This window comes from Thermobia domestica, chromosome 16, assembly GCF_964235325.1.
Source record: "Thermobia domestica chromosome 16, izTheDome1.hap1.1, whole genome shotgun sequence".
In the NCBI taxonomy this organism is placed as follows: domain Eukaryota; kingdom Metazoa; phylum Arthropoda; class Insecta; order Zygentoma; family Lepismatidae; genus Thermobia; species Thermobia domestica.
The window spans coordinates 128,634,698-128,650,823 of NC_137469.1; the positions used below are offsets into that span (position 1 = coordinate 128,634,698).

General features: G+C 36.7%; 1 protein-coding gene across 4 annotated transcripts in view; it reads right to left on the reverse strand.

Annotated features, from left to right (window-relative positions):
* Nucleotides 1–9,720, reverse strand: part of LOC145673405 (uncharacterized) — a 188,376-nt gene extending 178,656 nt beyond the window's left edge. For 3 of the 4 annotated variants that reach the window (XM_081743076.1, XM_081743077.1, XM_081743075.1), the window contains exon 1: nucleotides 9,504–9,719. In XM_081743076.1, the coding sequence (XP_081599202.1) occupies nucleotides 9,504–9,545 (42 nt within the window). In that variant the 5' untranslated portion in view covers nucleotides 9,546–9,719. Of the gene's footprint in view, nucleotides 1–9,503 lie in introns of all 4 variants that reach the window. The other variant, XM_081743078.1, reaches the window with a different exon arrangement.
* Between the last annotated feature and the right edge of the window lie 6,406 nt (nucleotides 9,721–16,126).

A 16,126-nucleotide genomic window follows, 5' to 3' on the forward strand; every position in this document is an offset into this window, starting at 1 on the left:
CATTAATACTTTAGTTTGAATGCAGCACTTGAAATAGTAAGCGTTACGTAGTCTTCGGAGCTCCGATGATAAGCATTAAGCTTCTTAATTTTGACAAGAATTTTTACGTTATTGCTAGTGTTGATTCTACAGAATGCTTATTTGAAGGCTAGCAACAAATGACTGAACAACTTAATTGTTGTTGGAAAACCAAACCAAATTTTACTGAATACTTTTGTTACCATCAAAAGTTAGAAATAATACTAATAGTTTTACTAATGTATTTACATATTTACTGTTAGTACCGGCACCTATGACCTTAAACCCATCAACGTATGAGGGATAACGTCTCTAACACACTATTCACGGAAAGTATTTTCTAAAATACACAATCGCTTATTTTACTTCAAATAGGCTATAAGCATAATCCGCACATTAATTTGTTCTACAATATTCTCAAGCTAAGGTGAGGTTTTTAATTTATTTATTCATTCATTCAGTGCATTTAGAGCTTTATAAAGGTCTTATGTTGAATATTGTTGTCTATCTTAACATCTTAACATGAAAGCATATAATTCGCCCAAAGTAAGTTTAAAATCTGATAAAAATAACTTTCAATGTGATCACCTTAGTTGTACCAATAATACACTAGCAAAAAAGTCAAAAACCCAGGTGGGTTTTAAGATGGGTTTTTTCAGGTGGGTCCAACCCGAAAAAACCCGGTGGGTTTTTTCGGGCTGGGCCCATTTGGGCAAACCCTGCTTATAACTCAGGCACTATTAGTCCTACACTAATATAAGTATAAATTTTCTTAAAGAGCATAAAATGACGAAAAACTTTTAGAGGAAACATTTTTCCGAATTTGATCTTGTAAACAATCTGTGGCTAAAAACTGGCGTTACGCGCAACCAATACTGATTAAAAATGAAAATAACAAGAAAACCATTATATCTAGCTCAAAAATGTACTAGAATTAAATTGTAGAAGACAATTACACAAACAAAAATAGTTAGGATGCTCTAGCTCCAATGATTATGGATTATACGAGGGTTACTACGAAAGTTTTGAGATGTGAAATAACTTACATACTTAAAATCAATTTAACACTTACATTTTCTCAAAGTATTCACCATTACACTGTGCACACTTTTGCGGGATACGGCTGTTTCGGTGTAGGATGTTTTGGTGTAGGACGTTTTGGTGCAGGGCGTTTTGGTGTAGGACGTTTTGGTGTACGGATATCACGGTGTAAGGACGTTTAGGTGTGAGGCTGGTTCGGTGTAAAAGTTCCAATATTTACACCGAAACGTCCACTCTTCAAAATGAAAATTATTCATTAGGGAGAAATAAATTCATGAAGTAGAAAATATAAATTAATAAATAAAATAAAAATTAAATGCTGCTGTAATTGGCAGGTTTTACTTATTTATAGTGAGTCCCCTCGCTTCACTCTATGTCAGAACTTCTTATATCCTCAAATGTTATAATTATGAATTGATTGGGAAAACGTTTTACGGTAATGATATATTGTAAAAATGTGTGTGATGCATAAACATTGTGTACACCACACACACCTTTTTACAGCAATAACTGTGCACAAATCGCAAAATGCTGCACAATCTTTGAAATGAAATTTTCAAACACAGGTGGTTTTTCTTCCAAATAACCGCTTTTATATCATGCATACCCAATAAGATTAGCAAATCTAGGAGAAGAAAACTGATTATGAATCAGTGATGGGATCTTAATTATATTATTACGGAGATGTAAATTCATGTTATAGTTGTAGAGAAGGACAGTGTCAGAAAAATGTCTCAAGAAAATTTTTTAACGGCCTAAAGAACACAACAAGAGGCTGAATCCTACGAGTTGTTCCTGCAGAAATGGTTTCTATTATGAGTTACTCTTTTGTTCTTAAAATAGGTTCAAAGTTGATGAATTGTGACCACTCCATGAAGCTAATAACAAAATGGACTTTGCATTAGACGCTTGAAGAAAAATCTCTTGGAACCATGATCTCACAAGATTTGATGCTTTCACAACGATATTTTCAAATTTAAAGAGGTTGTGTTGGACTATAAGACCAAATGTTCCATTGTTTTCCTACAAAACAATTAACAGTGGTGATAACAAAACACTATTTGCAGAAATTAAAGGCTGTATGATGTAGCTACGAGTCATAGAATTTACTGACTGTGCCACACTTTCTACTGTTTGTGTCCCTGTAAACACTAGAGTACATCCCGTCTACATTTCCAAATTAAACCGTATTGATCAGAGTTATAAATATTTTCTTTTCCAATAACATGTGTTGCTTCACATTCGCAACAAATGCATTGGCACTGGCTTTGTGGCTTCTAACTTTTTTGGCTATAGATTTAATCAAACGTCCTGTTAAAATAAGTACAGAAAGGGGTTTCAAATCAGTCTGTATCTTCTCTCAGTAGCCCCTGCCAACTATAATTGTTCTTGGCTAACTGCAGAACATTTCAAACCAGAAGACTATTTGTAATTGTAATCATCATGTTGGATCCACCAATTTGAATTTTGTAATTTTAACGTCAGGTTCTGAATCACCTGTCGTAAAACTCCCTTGGCAGTAAGCTGGCCGTATCATTTAATCTTCTATTTTAATGATTATTTTCTGTTTATGTTTGGAGGCCATCTCTACGTTCAAAGGGTGGTTTCTACCCTTAAACCCGCACCACTGCCAAAATTAAAAAAAAAAAAAAAAAAAAAATACGTGATGATTATTTTTTGATATTCTACAAGTATGCAAAGTTTCATTCAAATCAGTAAATTACACATCCGTAAGTCTCCTTGTTAGTGCTGTTCAAATGGAACAAATAAGTTAATTGGCGGACATGACGTCAGAACAAAGAAAAAAGAAGTTGAGTGGTTCTATGTAATTTTAATTTTTTCAACAAAACTCCTTTGATGTATTATTCAGTTTGTATATATTATTACTGTGTCTCAGGAACTTTGTGCAATATATTTATTTCTATTTAGAAATGATGCTGAATACTTTGCAGTAAATTTGATTTTTGAATTACATTTGATTATTATTCTATAAAACTCGACTATGGACACCTCTGAATCGAAATTATTGTTACGAATGGATTGTGTTGTATTATCATCCTGTCTCAATAACAATGAGACTCAATAACAATGTTAATCAGTTTACACTATTGCAGAGTGGCTACACTATGACACTTCATGACTGTTCATTACAAGCATATGATTAATGCAATCAAATATTAGGCTATACACCGAAACATCCTTTACAGCCAAGCGTCCTTACACCGAAACGTCCTACACCCCACTTTTGCATCCTCGAAAACCACTTTTGGAAGCAGTGTTGCCAGTCTTTTTCTTCAAGTGTTGAAAGTTCATTCTCGTAAGCCACTACAGCTTCTTCAGGGCTGCAAAATCTCTTCCCGCGCATGCGATCTTTGATCCTGGGGAACAGAAAAAAATCACACGGGGTCAGGGCTATACGGCGGATGAGTCATAAGTTTAACCTCCGTAGATTCTAAAAACTGAATTGTGATGTTGGCCGTGTGTGCGAACGTGTTGTCATGATGAAGCAGGATTCCACGCAATCCAGTTCTTGGACGCCGTTCCCGAAGCTTCTGGAACACTTTTGTTAGGCAAACAGTGGTGTACCACTGCGCAGTAACAGTCCTTTGTTCTTCAAGTGGAACAGTTGCAACATGGCGAGATTTGGAGAAGAAAGTTGCGACCATCTTCTTCCCCACACTTCGCGGTCGCTTCACTTTCGTGGGTGGATTTTCGTCTGGAAAGAACCAAACTGTAGACTGGCGTTTATTTTCAGGGTCAAATTGATAGATCCAAGTCTCATCACGAGTAACAATGTCAGAGACGCGTCGAGAAGTGCTTCCATCAAGCATTTCTTCATACCATTCCACACGCATGCGCTTCTGCTGTTCAGTCAAAGTGAGAGGCACCCAACGAGATGAAACCTTCCTGAACCGAAGATTATAATGAAGAATTGTTGTTACTGCTGGCGATCCAATGTTCACTGTAGATTCAATGTCCTTGAAAGTTTTTCGAGGATTTTCTCGAATCATTTGTTCCACAGCGGCAATGTTTTCATCTGACATAGCTGTTGCCGGACGTCCAGCTCTCTCTTTATCTTTAAGCAATGTCCGGCCTCTTCTTAATTCACCAAACCACCGAAAAATTGTAGCACGGGAAGGAGCAAGGTCCCCAAATGCCCCCTGCAAACGGTCAAGGCTTTGTGTCTCTTTCAAACCACTTTTGAAACCGTAAAGGATCATTGCCCGAAAATGTTCCCTTTCGAGCTCCATTCTAGACAGCCGAATACTGCTCACATCAACAAACAAGTGAAGGTGATACGGCCACGCTGATAAGCGAGGCGAGTTGAAACTTTCTTCGCCTCTTCGCTCTGGATACCACTACCGAACGCAATTATTGGAATTCAAATACTGTGCCACAACAATGCGTATCTCAAAACTTTCGTAGTGACCCTCGTATAGTTAATAACAGAAACGGCTAAAATGTCGGCTTTCTCGCCCTCCCCCTCCCCTCCCGTGAGGTGTTTTTTTCTGCCATTCGGCATTTTTGTGATCAGTGATGGGTATATATTCAAAAAATATCCGATGCCAAATTGTTACATGATTTGCCCTTAGAACTCAATTTTTAAGCCGCGATGCGTAGAGTATATAAAGCTAAGGTTGCTTAAATATACTGATATCTAGAAATTGGCAAAATTTATCGACTGCCTACGCAACTTCCAACATTGGCTTGAATTGGACTTTTAATTTTATTGGATGATACCTACATACTAAATTTGCAATTTAATACCTCAGTTTTAGCGTACTGATTATGACACAATGACCTTAAAATTTTACATGCAAAGCAATAACGGGCCTTTCCCGTTATTGCTTTGCACTTCAAGTACTCAGGATTTACCCAATGTCTAAAGCCGGAGTTTCCCGATATAATGGTTTCACTTGTGCAACTGTTTACCATTTTGTTTTTCTGAAACGATTCTTGACAATTATATTAAGTTTGAAAAGATTAGTACAACGCATTTTTATCAAGAATCCTTCGTGAGTGAGTGACAGACTCATCGCATTTGTGGCAATTAATCCTGGATCGAGTCCAAATGGAGAACAATTTCTCTTGGATGTTTGCCGAGAAGCGGTTTGGATTCCACTTTAAGCTTACGTGACTCCTTCCAGTATAACGCCGTTGTTGCATAATAACACCATTTCTATCCATATGTAATACAAATACATAGAGGAAATTATTTAAACAAAAAAGAAAAAAACACTTTTTTTACATGGGTTTTGCCAACCCTGCTACCCACCCATATGGATAGTGAAGCCAAAGTGGATGTGCATTTCATTGGCCTATAATTAAGCTTAACCAGAGCCTAGGCTATCTTTATATCTTACTACTGAAAATGCAACCGATTAGTTAATGTAACTAGTCCATTAAGAGAAATAAGGTGACGTGCATAAGCAAACTGTTTAATCTAATCTGACGTTCATAAGTATAAGGGCACAAAAAGTATACGTTGCTGAGAACTTGGCTTCAAAGAGCTGCCGAAAGTCATATTCCCCCAAATGGATGATTATCCGTAAAGGTTTATTTTTGGCACACTACTCGAAACAATTGAAAAAATATAATTCTTTCACTACTTCCCTTCTTATCGTCCCCTTTGACGATTTGCTGAACACGCATCAAAAACTAGTGTGCGTGGAGAAAAGGAGATACACACCCCAGAACCGTATATTCCAGAACCGAACCGAATAGAAGTAGAAACCACCATAAAGAAATTAAAGAAACACACATCTCCGGGAGTAGACGAAATTCCGGCCGAGTTAATTTTAGCTGGAGGCAAAAAATTGTGAAATAAGATACACAAACTTATTCTTCTTATCTGGAACAAGGAAGAATTGCCACAAGAGTGGAAAGAATCAATCATTGTTCCAGTTCACAAGAAAGGTGACAAAACTGATTGTAATAATTATCGAGGCATTTCTCTTCTGTCAACATCCTATAAAATCCTTTCAAATATTCTATTAGCAAGATTGACCCTATACGCAGATGAAATTATTGGAATCGACTTAGACGAAATCGATCAACTATCGACCAAATATTTACCATTCGACAAAGACTCGAAAAGAAGCAGGAATACAATATCCCAATACAGCAACTATTTATTGATTCTAGAAAGGCTTACGACTCGGTTAGGAGACAAACATTATACAACGTTCTTACAGAACTTGGAATACCGAGGAAGCTAATTAGATTAAATGAATCCCAAAGTAAAGTCCGGGTAGCAAAATTTTTGTCCATGAGCTTTCACGTCGAAAATGGCCTGAAACAAGGAGACGCGTTGCCATTATAATTCAACTTTGTTCTGGAATACGCTATAAGGAAAATCAAAGATGGCCACGGCCTAGAGTTGAACGGTATTCACTAGGTTATGGCATATGCTGATGATGTAAATTTAATAAGAGATGATAGAACAATAAAAAAAAAATGCAGAGATATTATTAAACGCTTACAGGAACATGGATTTAGAAGTAAATGCAGAGAAAACTAAATACATGGAAGTGCGTCGGGACCGTAATACGGCAAATTGTGGATGCGTTAAAATATTAAATAATACTTTTCATAAAGTGGATACTTTCAAATATCTAGGATCAATATTAACAGACGAAAATCATATTCACGAAGAAATTAAATGTCGACTAAAAGCAGGGAATTCGTGTTATTATTCAGTTCAAAATCTCTTGTCGTCGCGAATTCTGTCGAGGAATTTGAAGCTTAAAATATATAAAACGATGATCATGCCTGCTGTTCTGTATGATTGTGAAACAGGGTCGCTTACTCTGAGGAAAGAGCATAGACTGAAAGGATTTGAGAACAAGATCCTGAAACGAATATTCGGACCAAAGAAGAACGAGAATTCGGAATGGCGGAAACTTCATAACTAGGAACTACATAATTTATATGGTTTACCCAACATCGTTAGGATCATCAAGTCTAGGAGGCTTAGGTGGGCAGGTCATGTAGCTAGGATGGAAGAAAGTAGAAACTCTTTCAAAGTCTTGACTGGAAAACCAATCTGAAAACGACCATTAGGAAGACCTAGGCGCAGATAGGAGGACAATATTAAGATGGATCTCGCAGAGATTGGAATACAAAGTAGAAACTGAATGCAGTTAGTGGCATACAAAGTAGAACCTGGATCAAGTTGGCTGAGAATAGAAGTCAGTGGAGAGCTTTTGTGAACGCAGCATTGAACCTCAGGGGGCCATAGAGTTACTTAGTTTTAGTTGTCCCCTAAAAGACTTGCGGTAGACGACATAAAAAAGAAATCTGACTTAGCATTGATAAGATTCAAGGGGGCCACCAGAAGTAGTTGAAAAATTAGAATCCTTTCATGAGTTACATATAAATACGGCTTCCGAAAGTATGGCATAAAAACTACAGTGCGAAAAACAGCAAGCAACTTGTGCTAGGCGTCCACTTAAAAGCACAAATGCTATTCAACCGTACCTAGTGGGTCCGAAGGGAGCAGGCGTGTCAGCGATGGTGGGTATACGCATAAGCGACTTTTGGCAATGATATGAGTTTCAGTAGCACTTGTCATGGTTTCATACTAACAACGCTCCACTTGTTGACATAAAATACAGAAATATATTGTCAGTGCAAAATAGCATTTAATAGTCATCTTTCATATGCACTCGTTTATTTTATTCGTCGTAAAGAACTTGTAATTTTACACTAGTAGCCCTACACTTGTAAACCTAATATATAGCTATATTACTTATTATTTAAGTGTTGCTTGCAGAAATTTGTTCCTTACAAATGTCTTTTCATGCAAACTATTCAATTTTACATGTAATTCTTCCAAAAGTGGTGCGCCGAAACTACAACCGCACCTAATTATCTTCAATTCTTATGCCATGATTTTATTGTTGTTATGAGTCAAGGTTACATTAGCATCGGCGGTTGTTATCGTTATACAGACACGAAGAATAGCACTACTTTCAACTGTGAGAACAAACTGTAGTTCATAAAACATAATTAAGCAATCATATTTTTGGGTAAACTACACAACACACACTTCAACTGAGCATCGATGAAAAGGAACACCTTGAAAGAGTAGGATACGATAGCGACAAGTAGGGTCTGGGACTCAAGTTAGCTCAGAATTAGGTAAGTTTAGTTCCTTTTATTGAAATCAATCGAGTGTAACTTCTCGAGTCTGCGCAAGGGTACCAACAGGTGCGGGTTTGTAAAGTTTACACAATTCTTCCTTTATGCATACATCCACTGTCGTTAATATGCCTATCTACGGACTTCCCCGCGCAAATCATCCAGTTTCGTCCTGTCAGGACGTAGACTACATCAATACCAGATTGAAGTGGCAACCTATCATAGGATGATTTGTTTCGCACTGTAAATTGTACAGACAGCAGCAGAAAATAAACAGCAGTTCTATTTTCTACAGCGAACAACCCTAAAGTAAATTTAAGTAATATATTATTTCTACACGCACCAAACAAAAATATGGAAACTCTTAAGGGCAATGATTTAGTTAAGAGTAACTCCCCTTTATACTCCGTCTGGGTTATGTGCCGCAGAATAGGTCCTAACTGAAATATGGAACCTAACTGAAACTCAGCTAACCCAACCTAACCTGAAGTGAACTAGGTAATAGTATACAACAGTGCCTCATGATCTGTGCGCGTAGATACTTCCTACTGTTGCACTACGTATAAAAATGATTTTATTACATTTAGAAGTAGTAAGAAGCATCCACGTGCACGTGACATGCGATATGTGTTTCAAATCCCCCACATATACTCATACACTACGTACAAGGGCACATTATTATTCTCCGCATACCATAAAACACAACGAAACGCAACGCAAACCGACGTACATTTTATTTTATATTACTCAGTAATTAAATGAAAGTCGCATTTTTACCTCATTTTCAAGTTCCTATATCCTCAATGAATAATCCTTAAAAGACTGCACTTCGTGAGTCCTCGCTAAATGATGAGGCACTCTCGTATACTATATCCCTATTTATGTAATCTTTCATCACTCCCATCTACGGAAGTGAAGAGTTTGCGTAGCATCAGAGTACACATTTCTTAAAACCAGAATATTCTGCACGAAATACATTTACCGGTACCCCTAACTACATCACCTGAAGGTTCTCACACACTTTCAAATCACTTTTACAAACAAATTATCGCACGCACGCAACCTGAAAATAAAGACACAAGGGAGTAATGGCAGACTTCGAATAGGCCTACATTAATGTTTCCGACAACTCGTTATAATTTAAATAATAATTCATTGACAACCAAATATCCTTGTAAATACCTCATAAGGCAAATCATATAATCACACATTAAATACTTGTTACATGTTATTTCGTTATAATAGTTTGAATTTTTGCTTAACCCTGCAAGCTTTTTAGGAAGCATAATAATAATACCTACCCATTCGACAAGAATATTTTGCCATTGCGTTAAGGCAGACATACTGATATCCGCCAAAAAAATTTCCTCAAAAGTAAATGGCTAGAAAGATATGGCCTAATATTTTTTTTAAAATATAAAATTAGAACAGTTTCACTACATTACGAATTTGGCCCACTATGTTGTTATTTAAAAACAGCTCTCTGACGCCATTCGTCCATTTTTAACCAATCATATATCACCTAAGGAATAACTGATAGAAGTAGGTAGGTTATTTTCTAAATATAAACTTTTTCGCTCCGCTTTATCCTCAAATTTGAGAAAATACACTTTACCACGGGAGCAGTGTTGCATCCGTAATTACTGGTGCAAGAAACTATTTAAACAAGAATTGATAAAGAGAAAAAGATGAACTAAAGTGAATAAGAAATACTGAAAAATAAGATAAACTTTTAGAGATTGGAAAGACACACAAAGCTTCAAACTTTCTGGCATTTACTTCCCTACCAAGAGGGAAAGTTGCTGCTGATACTAGATAACGGTGAAAACTAGTGTAGGAAAGTACAGAAATCACATCAGTTTGACCATCAATCAACCTCAAAAAAAAAGTATTATAATCTAACATTTTGTTATTTAACAAAAGAAAAACTCTATCCAGCTGCAAAACGTGCAAATAAAATGTAACTTTCAATCAGGGCCGGCCTTCAGCCGATTGGACAGATTGCTCCCAATCTGCCCCGCGCTAGTGCCGTCTACTCTTCTGTCCAGTCTATTATACTATCTAGTGCCATTTTAACAGCATATTAAGCCCCAGAGCAAACAAGTGTGTTTGGTCCCTATGATTAAATTTTGCTCCTAATACATGTAATTGATCCATTCTGTTCGCGGAGCCCCTGGCTATGTGGCTATGGTACCATACATACAACAACATACAGATACATCCAGGGACTCCACAAAGGAGGGTATGCCTCTCCTTAAAAAGTAAATCAATAGTTAGTATTGTTTCCGAGCATAAGCAAACATTTTCTAAATTTAATGCTGCAGTAGTTTATTTTTTTACGTTTTACAAGGGTTATTCTGCACACCCCTAACACTCCCCCAAATTTCCTTACACACACCCCTGGGCGTAAAAATATTGTTCTCTTTGAGTTTGTGTAAAAATGTATATCATTACTCTGGGTGCGCACCTTATTTCACTTTGAACACCGCACTAACAGTAAAAGTTCCTGACGTTCTTACTGATTATGTCATGTGTTACTACCTTGAATACCGAGATGGTGTCAAATAAATCAGCCTCTGTGCGACTCTTTGCATTTCCTTTCTGTTATTATAACTATATTAAAAATACAAAACCAGAAACAAACTTTGCCCTCTCCTGCGAAAAATCCCGGGGATGTATATATTTTTAAAAAATCAAGTCACTAAATGTATAGTAGTGCGTACTGAACAAGTGGCTGCGTATGAAAGTTTCTCTTCTAACTCGAATAATTCAATGGATAATATGTCATCCATCTTCCGTCAGTTCCTTAAGGTTTGTAATGGTCTCACAATTTCATTTTGTCTGCAGTCGATAACGATTTCAATCTGATTATACTTTTCATAAGTAGCTGCCTACAATGTTCTCACTTAGGGTTGCCAATTTAGCAACTTTATGGCTAGATCTGGCCATTTTGAGAACCTTACTAGCCACATATTTTCGAAAAAAAAGCCACTAGTGGCTTTTCTAGCCATATGCTTTTTGTTTTTAGCCATTTCTAGCCATTTTTGGACTTTGGTTACTTTTGGATATATTCTGTGTGCAATTTCTATTTTCTTAGGTTTGATTCGTTCTCTATCTGGTAGCATTCTAACCTCTACACAGAATTGACCTCCTAAAAGATAACTGATGGTCATATTGATCCCTCGTCTTATCTCGGTTACACAGTAGAGGAGCTCGAAACCTCTAAGTTACCAGTAGCCGTTGAGAAAAATCTTCGGGAAAGAAGTGAAAGGTTGAGTATTAGAAAAATAGTAAAAAAAAATCAGAATAGACTTCCTGATAATAGATATTTATCAGAAAATGTTTTTCAGCGTCCATGAGGATTTTAAACCAGTGAAACAGTCTTTTAATGACTTAGCCTTAGACTTCACTTTGGGATTTGAAGATAATATTGATAAAATTGATAATCAGTGACGAACATAAACTTCATGAAGTGGGTAAATAAGTCTTCAACTGAAGAATGTTTGCAAGTGATGTAGCTGGTATTACTTATGTGATGTTAATTATGTAGGATTTGGTTTTTGTTTTGGTGATTGGGCCTTTGCTGAGATTTTAGTAACGCACGAGAATGGGGATAATTGAATCTAAGCTCGTAATGAATTGTCACTGAACTAAAAATATATAATAATGAATAACCCTATAAAATGAAGTCGCTCAAGATCGTAAAGTTATTTATTTATTTATTTATTTATTTCATAAAGACAACACAACAGGCTTAATGCCCAGTTATAGTGTCGTATACAGAATTATTTAACATAAGTAGATAGGGGTCACTTGGGGCAGTTTTTTTTCCTATTGCGCATGCGCAAACCCTTGACGCTGATTGGCTGGCGCAGGTCACGTGACCCCGCCCCCTTGGCCACGCCCCCTTGACGCTGATTGGCTGGCGCAGGTCACGTGACCCGCCCCCTTGGCCACGCCCCTGACGCTGATTGGCTGGTCACGCCCCCGGCCACGCCCCTTCACGCTGATTGGTCGGCGCAGGCCACGCCCCCGGCCACGCCCCCTTCACGCTGATTGGTCGGCGCAGGCCACGCCCCCTGACGCTGATTGGTCACGCTCTTTTACGACCTCCTATCTACTGCACTGACTGGCTGGCGCAGGACTCCCGCCGATTGGCTGGCGTCGGACCTCGCCCCCTTGACGCTGATCGGCCGGCCACGCGCACAGTCCGCGCAGAACGACCGGCACCGGATCACCCTCCACGCACATGCCATATAAGATTCGTTCCCTTTTATGAGCACTTTACGAACACATAGCAAGCAGATATCACATTCTTCATCCACCTATTTAACATAGCACATATTACACAGAGACTCGTTCCCCCGTTTATGAGCACTCTTTTAAACAGCAAAGACTCGTTCCCTTTTATGAACACTTTACGAACACATAGCAGAGCAGATATCACATTCTTCATCCTAGCACATAGCAGAGTATGGCTTATTTTCTTTTACGGGGGTAGCAACACCCCCAACCCTCCTCCTTTCTCATCCAGGGCTTGGGACCGGCAATGGCGGAGTTTAAAAAAATAATACCATCATACTCTCATAAATGAATAAAGCATAATATCATTAGCATCAATAGTGGTGAGTGAGAATTTGTTTAAGAAATCGTGCAGTGAATAACCAGATGCACGACATGCTAGATATAGAAAACAGTAATGTCCACAAAATCGAGATAAATCACCTTGAATACGTCTATTATTCCATGTATAATACAGACAGTTTCGTTTTAAAAACCTTATATGATGTTGTATATAGGGAGGTATACCATAGCTATCGAAATACACTCCCACACACATATTAGATACATAAACAGCAACCCAATGTTCACCAGGCTTATCACTAGAATCAGTATTTATAATTATGGCGGCTGGAAATGTATGAATAAACAAAGGTAACTCATCGGCGGCATACACACCAATAAAATGATCTTTAGGCAAATTTTGTTGTAATGCTTCATAAAGCTCAATTGTATTTAACATTTTTTCCCTTTAATTAATATATACTTTTCTCTGGAAATCAATTTCTAATTCTGAAGAGAATTCACCATAAATAATTGTTGTTACAGGAGATGGCAGTGCTTCTTTAAAATGAACCTCTAGGCGTACACTTCCTTGCCGTTGTGGGCTAGTATGAAATCCAGCACTAGCACTAGAATCGGGAGTTAAATCAAACACCAGTAGAGTATAACCATTAGGATATTCGGCTAGTGAAATATTATTACCTTGATTAGAATAATAAATACCTGAACCTGTAAATAACGTGGAATATGCTTGTATATATAGCTTATTATCGAAATCAGGTTGTAATGGTTTGGAAGGCACAGGCGTTCCATCAACATACAGTGTAAAAAATGACATATTAAAATGCTGAAAATTGAACGGATTTGACTGATAAGTACCATTAAAAGCAGTATTACTAACAAAACCAATAATAATACGTTTAGGCACTAGGCCTGAAAATAGATCTGGAAGTGTACTATCCATAATTCCTTGTGGCAGCGTTTCAGTCTTCACTTGCACTTTTGTTATAGGATATTTTACTCTAAATTTAGGATTTTGTAATACTTTATTTTGCGCTATTTTAACTGCTGGTGATACATCAACCTTTTTCACAAGCAATGTTGCATCTGTAATTACAACTTTTCCATCAGCATCTGCGTCACCCATTAGACAGAATGTAGGTTTAGCTGGAATTAGTTTAATGCGCAGTTGTACACCATTCAGTAAAAATTTCTCCTGATTAAATATATCAGCATGAATATAACCCAATAATTCAAATGACTGACTTAAAGTAGTGAGAAGAAAACGTTGTTTAAATCCTACATTAGCATCGGTCACACTGTCCATATGTCCTGCAGTATCTTTAAACCACATTGATGTTTGAAGATGCGTTGATTTAGCTTCAGCATTATAATTTAGTATTTTTTCAATATACGATCGATATGGATATGTGTGTGAAGAGTAGGAAATAAGTTGATTATTTAAATATAATTGCAATTCACTGAACATTGCATTGAGAAAATCATTTACAGGGCCGATTTTCTTATCGGCAGAAGTTAAATTAGAACCATCTGATTTAGTAATTTTACCTTTAATATAAAACATTGTGTGCGATAAGTCAATATAGTCATCCCCATGACCGGGGACAACAAATTCTATTGGTGCATTATCAGCTATCGAAGCCACAGGCTTATATGGAACTATTTTATTACCTATAATATTGGTTTGAGTGGGTAAACCAGCAAATAAATCTAATTCTGATTTCATACACTCACACTGCATTTTTCTCTCTATTAATATTCACACATGGTAAAATTTATAATACCGTATTACGTTTGCGAAAATGTAATTTTACACATACACTGCCATGTTGGAAAGGAAGTGGATTACCTGTACTATCTCTTAAATCAATAATAATCTGATCAAATTGTTTACGTTGCACGGAGACATAGTGAGGATTGTCAAAAATATGTACATTATTAATACCATACTCTGTAATATTTGTATTTATAATACGTAACAATGGAGCTACTGTGTCACCCACCATTTGTGGTTCTACAATATCACTGTAAATATACATAAGTGTAGGTAGCGATTTTTGTAAATCAGGTGGATAACGAGCATGATGCACAACTGCAATATCTTCTTGTTGTATGTGATCAAAACCTAGTATTCTGGCTAGTTCAGGAGATAGACGTACTTCTATACGCCTCTCTTGATCTTTTATTACTCTACTGACTTCAATTCGTTTTACTGATGCTTTAACTTTTAATTGTAAATTTAATATATCACTTTTATGATTAATTTGAGATAGAATATCATCAACATTATAATAGTGTCCTGGTAAGATTTTAGTTATGTTCCAGCTTTTTGTATTCATGAGACGGTAATAAATATTATTAGTATATTTGGAAACATTCTGAAATGAATTTGTATAATGTACTTCAACAACTGCCGTCTCCCACTCACCTTTCTCTAGCACCAATGGATGATATAATTTGGTAGTATAACATGACAAAGTATTTTGTGGAAAATACTCCATAGAACTGTTACTCGGTAGTGTAAGATAAAAGCTAGTCTGTCCCATATTAATCAAAAATATCACTCTTCCTTTTCTTTTTACCACCAGTCTTTGCAAAATGAACTTTTCCCCGTTTTCTTCTTTTTCCAGATCCTTCCAACACTTGATTTATTTTATTTTGAGCTTTAGTTTTTAAATTATTTTTAGCTTCTTGCCAACGTGATGTTAAAGCTTCGTCAATAGGTCTATTATCACCTAATACATCTCCAGCTACATTAATTCCTGTACGTAACAATTCTTTACCAACAGTTTTTGCTCCTTGTTTAATTAACGGAAATACACTTCGAAATAAACCACCTAAAAAAACTTCCAATACCATAACCTTCTTGATATGGTGCACCTCTATACACGTTATAACCACCTCCTGCTTAGTGCGTATAATATTTAAAGTATGGATCATTTATTATTATTATTTTTTCCTATATACACAGATATAACAGATGTTTATAATATTGTATTGTGGCTAAATGTTTTTTAAATGTGACACAGGAATCCATGAATTAAAGGAAGGGGGATATCCCCGCCAACGAACAAGTACACGTTTACCTTTAACTTCTAAAATTTCATCTATTTCATAAACTTTAGGCAGAGGCACTCCTTGTAATTCCTCCTCGTAAAATGTACCTTCAATTACTTCACCATTTAAGTCCTCCAACACATAAACCACTTTCTTTTCCTTATGTATCACCTGTTTTATTTTAAATATTTCTACAGTCCACTTTTCCTTGTACCCTTTTTCAAAATGCCGTTTTGCTTTAGTAATGCGCACAGTATCACCTTTTTTATATTTTGCAGTGTTA